This window comes from Fringilla coelebs (genome assembly GCF_963513975.1).
Source record: "Fringilla coelebs genome assembly, chromosome: 3".
Classification (NCBI taxonomy): Eukaryota; Metazoa; Chordata; class Aves; order Passeriformes; family Fringillidae; genus Fringilla; species Fringilla coelebs.
Genome location: NC_140030.1, coordinates 85,240,502 through 85,247,340, shown reverse-complemented (window position 1 = coordinate 85,247,340; position 6,839 = coordinate 85,240,502). Strand labels below are relative to the sequence as shown.

The window sequence follows — 6,839 nt, the reverse complement described above, 5'->3', positions numbered from 1 at the left end:
TCCACTTAATTTAAATTAGTATGCTTGCAATCACTGTAATCTGATCCTGGCCACTATATTCCACCAAAATTAAGGCCAAAATAGAATCACGTAACTTGTGTGGCTCTTCGGTGACCACTTCACAGAATAATGGGGTTCTGCTCTTACTCATCTCAAAGTTTAGCTCTTGTAGCAAGACAAAATCTTTTCCCACTAGAAATTGGTTTGGTTTTTTTCACAACCATTTCTATATTAGAATTAAGGAGTTGATGCGCTCAGTGCCTGTAATCTCGGTATTTCTCTCCTGGTGTTTCAACTCCATAAAGGCAGAAGGTGCTCGGCTGAGCCGGGAGATCTCTGCGGACAAACAGGTGCGGCACAGGGGATCAGGCGGGGAATGCTCCGCACCTTTGGGCCGGGCAGTGCGTGCGAGCTCCCATCGCTCGCAGCCGCGAAGCTCCGGCCGCGGGGGCCGCCACGATGGCCGGGCAGGCTGTCACCTGGGGCGGGCGGAGCCCGGCCGCTCCCCGGGGCCGTGTGAGGGCCGGGAGCCGCTCTCTGGGGCCGTGTGGGGGCCTGGGCCGTGTGAGGGCCGCTCCCTGGGGCCGTGTGAGGGCCGCTCCGCGCTGCCGGGGGCCGTGTGGGGGCGGCGCGTGCCCGCCGGCCGTGCCCGGTTACCGTTGCCGGGGCCCGGCGGCGGCGGCGGCGATGGTGAAGGAAACGATCCGGGTGTACGCGCGGGTGAAGCCGCTGGGCAGGCGGCAGCAGGCGGGGGTAGGATGGGAGCTGTGCCCCGGGGGTGCGCTGGGGATGCCGGGGAGAGCCGAGGGCTGCCGGGGGACCCTCGTTCCCCGCTCGGGAGGGGGCAGAGGAGAGGAGCCCATCCCCTTCAAGAGGCTCGGGCGGCTGGCGGGGGCGGAGAGGCTGGTACGCGGGTGGGTGGGTGGGTGTGCGGGAGAAGCTCCTGCTATCCAAAGCCTTAACAAGTTCATAAAATCACGAAGTAGAGAAGTTTAGGCTGCAACTGTTGGGGGAGTGGCTGAGGAACTTTCTCAGCCACTATTAGAGAACGGCTCCGCAGAAAAGCGCTTGACACGCGTCACTGGCTTTGCGCAGTTCAGCAGTGGTCTGAGAAAGGGAGGGGAACGTGTTGCTCCCAGTGTACAGCTGCCCTCCCAAGGGATAATAAAGATAATGAAAGTGTTCCTCAGAAACCGTACATTTAGGTCTCTTAATTGCCTTCTTGTTTTAAACCAGCTCTTCTCGTCGCAGCCTTTGTCTTGTCATAGCCTTTCCTGATGTAGTCTTTCAGATTTTTTGGAGGGGTTTGCACTGGGGGGGCGTGCTTTGATATCTGTAATGTTATAAAAAAACAAAGTGGTTCAGTAAGCAAAGAGGCTGCGCTTTGGTTTCAAGTGTTATTGAGGTATTTACATGGTGACAGGATAATACTGTGGTGTGCTGGTTTTGTTGTGTAGTAGCTAAGGGAGATCTGCTCAGGTATCCAGTGCAATTTGTAACAAGTTTGTCTCCAGACAATTACTGGTGCTAAGCTTAAGTGAGTCTTGTGTTATATGTAGGGGTAATGCTGTTCTGTTGATGACACTATTCTGTGAATTCGTATCCGTCTTTTATTAGAGTTATTCTGTTGATAATGAGGAATTTCTGCCCAGTCTGGAGATTACTGTGCCACGTGACTTAGCAGATGGGTTCATCAATAATAAACGAGAAAGCTACAAGTTCAAGTGAGTAGAAGCCTTATCTTTGTACCTTCTGCCTTTAGTGACTGACAACGCTATGTGTAGTGATACAGATCTATAGAATCAGGAAAAGTCTAAAATTAAATTATGTTATAGGTGGGTTTATTTTTATATAACTCCCATAACAAGAGGAATACTTCAGGACAAGCTCTTGAACACAAGGGGTCTGATAGCATTGGATAAAATTGTCATACTATTGTCTGTCCATTGCAAGTCATTATGTATTTCTAAATCTCATCTCAAAGACTCATTTATCAGTTCTTCTGTTTTTGTGCTTTGTTTTGAATTTGTGTATGAAGACTGAATCAGGACTGTATGTTGTCTTGTGATCTAATGAGTAGTCCTAGACTGGCTAAAGTCTTGATGTAAAACATTCTGTTTAGAAACTGTGTTTCAGACCTAGCCAAAGCAAATTAACAAAAACCAGAAACTGTTGACAGAAGTAAATTCTTGGTTTAAGAGTGTAAATATTTTTTAGGAACTTAAAATCAGTACAACAATATAATTTTTATTAATTCACAAGATAAGTGAGGCAGTGCTTTAAAATTTTGGTGATGAATAAAGCTAGACAGATCTCTTATGATGAAGTCAAGACTGTCTTTTTCCAATTCAGTTATGCTTCATTTTTTTTATAGTAAACAACAAGTAATTTCTTTCTCTATGCCATTAAAAAAGAGAGCTCCACATAAACAACTGCAGCTCAGACTGATGTAGTTTTACTTCAGCTAAGGTAAGCTGCTTGGAAAGAGAGGAGCTGCCCTCTCCAAATAGGTTCATATGCAACACTACCTTGGTCTGTGGATGCCTAAGCCTGACTTAATAAATGTGGATATTTTTGTCTGACTTTATTATTTGTTAAAAACTGAGATGTGTCTTGAGAAACCTTATGCCTTATTATCCTTAAGACAATGAGAGAATAATTGTTTGAGTTACTTGACTGATTAGCAGGATAGAATAAATGCTTTCATGTTTTGTGTATTGCATTTGTCTGTGATACTGCACCCATTGCAAGGTGCTTTTCTACACAGCCAGTGTCCCTAAGGCCTTCCTACACACCCTGGCAAGTTCTCTGCAAGAACATATTTCCAAATGGGGGGGGGCAACACAGCAGGGCCCCAGCACTATGAGGGGCTGCTGGAACGTGTGGGTGATGACTTCCTAAGTTAAGCCAAACAGGATATTTGCAAACATGGACAAACTGTTGAGGGATATTGAGCCTGGAGGTAGCTTTGACTGCAGTGGCTGTGAGATAATAAAATTCAGGATACTGAGAGAAGGGAATAAGGCAAAAAACAGGATCACAACCCTCGACTTCATAAGTGCAGACTTTGGCTTGTTCGTGCATCTGCTTATAAGAATTCTCTGAGACACATTCCTGGAGAGATGACCAGGTACACTGGCTGATTTTCAAGGATTGCCTTCTCCAAGCTCAAGAACAGTCCATCCACATGAACAGAAATGATGCAGAGGCAGCAGGTGGATTGGAATAAATGGTTCCTTCCAACCTCAAGAATTCTGATTCTGTGAAATAACTGCAGGTATTTTATATAGAAAGTGACAAAAGATAATTAAATATCTCATTGTGACCTATAGTAATTCTGCAGCAGAATGAAGGAGATTGCTTGAAAAAATGTGAGCCTGGCTGTACTGGTGAGATGCTGTATTTGGTTATAGTGTAATCTATTTATCCAGGATTCAGTGTGGTGCCAGTTACAAACACTAATTCTCTTGATAGATTTAAAATACGGTTTATTTTTTTCTAAGCCACATCATTTTATCAGAGGATTTTATTGTACAGATCTTGTCAAAGCAGCTCTGTGTACAGCCTATTTATGTACAATAGCACAACAGCAAGCTGTGGTTAAGACTACAGGGAAAACATTGTACTAAGTTATGTAAGCCTAATGATGTAAACATTGACTATTACAAACACAAACAAAAATGTATGAATCAAGTACTGTTTTAACATTCTAAGCAATTATTATTTGCGTATTATTTTCAGATTTCAGAAAATTTTTGATCAAGAGGCAAAACAAGATGTGATTTTTGACAGCATTGCCAAACCAGTAGCAGAATGGTATGTTGTTGATCCTGCATGTAACCAGGGAAAAGCTATTTCTGCTTTTGTTGTATTACTTGAAGGGGAGCTGTCAAGTCTTTGTCTTGTTGTTGTAAAAGTGAATTGATGTTCTAATTTACTAAACCTGATGTGTCTGAATCCAGGAGATATACAATCCCCTGAGAATGTTATGTATACGAAGGTTCCTTTTTTGACTCTTCAAATATCAATGCTACGGTTGCCTCTTTTGTTGCATAGCAATAAAAATCCATGCCCAATTCTTCTTTGTCTGTAATATAAGCTGACTTCATTGCCTTAGAATAGTATTTTCTATATAGTTTAATGTACAGGTAAACCTAATGGAAATTTTATCCCCCCATATAATTTTAATTAAGCTAGGGACTCTCGCTCATGTTTGTGGCCATATTCCTAAGTCTTGTCATTACTTTTGTTTTGACATGTAAGGCAGTGCTTTTGGCACTGTTTTTTTTTTTTTTCCTCCTCCATTTTCATAATAAAACAATGCTCATATCTGATAGTTTGCAGAGGCAAATACTTAAGACTGATGAAGACTTCTGCATTCATTGGGTGGGTTGAATGCCAATCTGAAACAGGTGGATTTTTCAATGGAAAATGGTTTTTATGCCATTCTCTTTGCTCAGTTTACTGTCTGTGTTCCTGAAGTTTGTACTGGTGTAGGACAAAATCCCATGCAGGAGGAAGCTGAATTTCTATGTAGTGTTTGCTTGCTGCTCAAAATCCAGACTGGTAGTGAGTTGGGAAGTATTACTTCAAGTGCCAACTTCTTTCTCATTCGTTGTCTGACCCATCTGTTGGTTTAAGCCATGATTCTGCAAGTTATTCCTCAATCTATCGCACAGTCCTGTGTTTAGCACTGTAGGAAAACAAACAACTTCAGGTGGACACTGAGCCTTTCTCAAGCTGTTACAAGGAAGAAAAATATATCCATCTCTTTATAATTTTTTCTTTCTCCCTTGTTTATTTTCTTTCTCCTCCTGTTTTCTTCTCTTAAGTCCCACAAAGTAGAAAGGTAATTGACAGTGAAAATGAAAAGCCAGTGAGTCTGAAATTTCATTAGAATAAGCTAAGTAGACTAAAAATAATGCTTGTTATTTTCTGATCCAAAAGATAATTTCTTTGGTTATCTGATATTATCACATATAGCTTCACATTAACTCATACGCTTAATTTTAACTATTTCTGGGTTTAATGTTGACTGCAGGAAAAAATCTTTATCAAATTTGAGTGTGTTTGGAAAGAGAAGTGTTAAAAGTCTCATTGTTATGTACTATGGACTTAATTTTGATATGCTGAGCTTTTGTTGAGGATAACTAACTAGTAAGAAACTGGCTACTTTTTTCCCTTTGGAATGTTTTACTAGAATATGGAAATGTTTTCCAGTTGATGAGTTCACCTATGCAGTGCCCTAATAATTAGGAAGGGGTGTTCTTCTCCTTTATTTCAGTGTTAGGTGATAAAAGACTTGTTTTATATATTAATTTGCTCCACTATGTAGGCTTTATTTTCAGGGTTTAGATATTTTTAGAGTACCTGAAAGTACTTTAATGCTGTCAAAATCAACGATGTTTAGACAGACAACTATCTCTAAGTATCTCTAAGTCTTTCTCTTTAATGCTGAAATTGACTTATAAAACCATTCTTAATGAAATCAAAATTGCCTCTGAGCACTATGAGGTTAAGCTTGTATTCTAAATTATGCTTGTGTTGTTACTGATAATTTTACTTGTGCTTTTATAATAGAGTAGACAATAACTGAAGTATGTTCATGTTTTTTATCCACTCCCTTGATTTTTTACTTCTTTGTAGAAAAAAATATAAATTTCAAAGAATATTCAGAGTCATGAAGTTCCTTGGATAATGGAGTCCTGAACTGGGCCTGAAATTTTTTTCACTCTGTGGTTAATGATACCATTTTCTTTTCCATCATGGAAAGAATAAGAATTGCCCTGTTGCTCTTAGGGACCACAGTTTTTCACAGAAAATGTCCTTTGTTATTTGTTTCTTTGACAGTCAATATTCTCTTGCATGAAAAAGCTGTTGAAGTACATGTTTCTGTTGTTGGAGTTGCTTTACTAAGGGAACAGTTTTTGTGTGTGCCAGTGAAAATAAAGTAGCAGGAATATATCAATGGAATAGTTCAGTAACATTTTGAGGTTCTTTGCCATGCATTCTTACAGTCCTGAGAAAATTCAGTTAGAGACTTGAATGCTTAGGGGAAAAAAAAAAATCTTGGGCATTGTTTAAACTAAAACCAGAAAGGCAATGCTCAGGATTCTAAAATCTTTTTATTTTGTTCTTGGGTTTGTTTTTTTTTTTTTTTTCCTTTTTAAGTAGGTTTTCTTTGATGTTGGGCCACTACTTCTCTTTCTCTAAGTCCAGTTACATTGTCATCTTGCCTGTGGTTTCAGAGGCACCAGACATTAGTTTGTTTAATTTGCTTCTTCAGTCAAAAGTGCCAGCCTCTGCAAACCATTATAAGCATATGCCTTGCTTGAACTTTATTCGTTTTTTCTATCCTTGAGTCATCTGTTACATTGTTTCTTTTCCTTCTAATTTTAAATATATCTTTTGATAATGTTTTTGTGCAGTGTTTAAGAAGCAACACTAGTTCTGTTACTGTATCAAAACCAGAGAAAATAAATAACACCCAACTTGAAAAGTTTGCGAATGGCTAAGCATTGCTTTAACCTCACAGCTAAACAAGGCTACTCTCAAAATATTTCAAATATTAGTATTATGATTATGTATGCAACCAGAAATTAAGTAGAAAATATTAACTGCTTTGAATTAGTTGATTTTTTTCAGTTCTAATATGAACTGAACGCTCAATCAGTGTTTTGCTATTAGATTTCTTAGGGGTTTTTTTTTAAGAATAACATTTGAGAATATTATTCTCTTCAGTTGTCTCATGCAAATAGGAAGTAGTTGAGCTGTTTATAAACCTAATTTCAGTCATCTGTGATCTTTGGGAAAATCTGATGGCCTTGGGGATGATGCTC

The 6,839-nt window shown here is 39.9% G+C and overlaps 1 protein-coding gene across 1 annotated transcript in view; it reads left to right on the top strand.

The window, feature by feature from the left end:
* Nucleotides 1–687: 687 nt before the first annotated feature.
* KIF6 (kinesin family member 6) overlaps nucleotides 688–6,839 on the top strand; it is a gene marked incomplete at both ends in the record, with an annotated part of 150,300 nt that continues 144,148 nt past the window's right edge. The window contains 3 exons of the mRNA XM_084203576.1: nucleotides 688–753; nucleotides 1,618–1,724; nucleotides 3,742–3,816. Coding sequence (XP_084059702.1) covers nucleotides 688–753; nucleotides 1,618–1,724; nucleotides 3,742–3,816 — 248 coding nt within the window. The remainder of the gene's footprint in view (nucleotides 754–1,617; nucleotides 1,725–3,741; nucleotides 3,817–6,839) is intronic.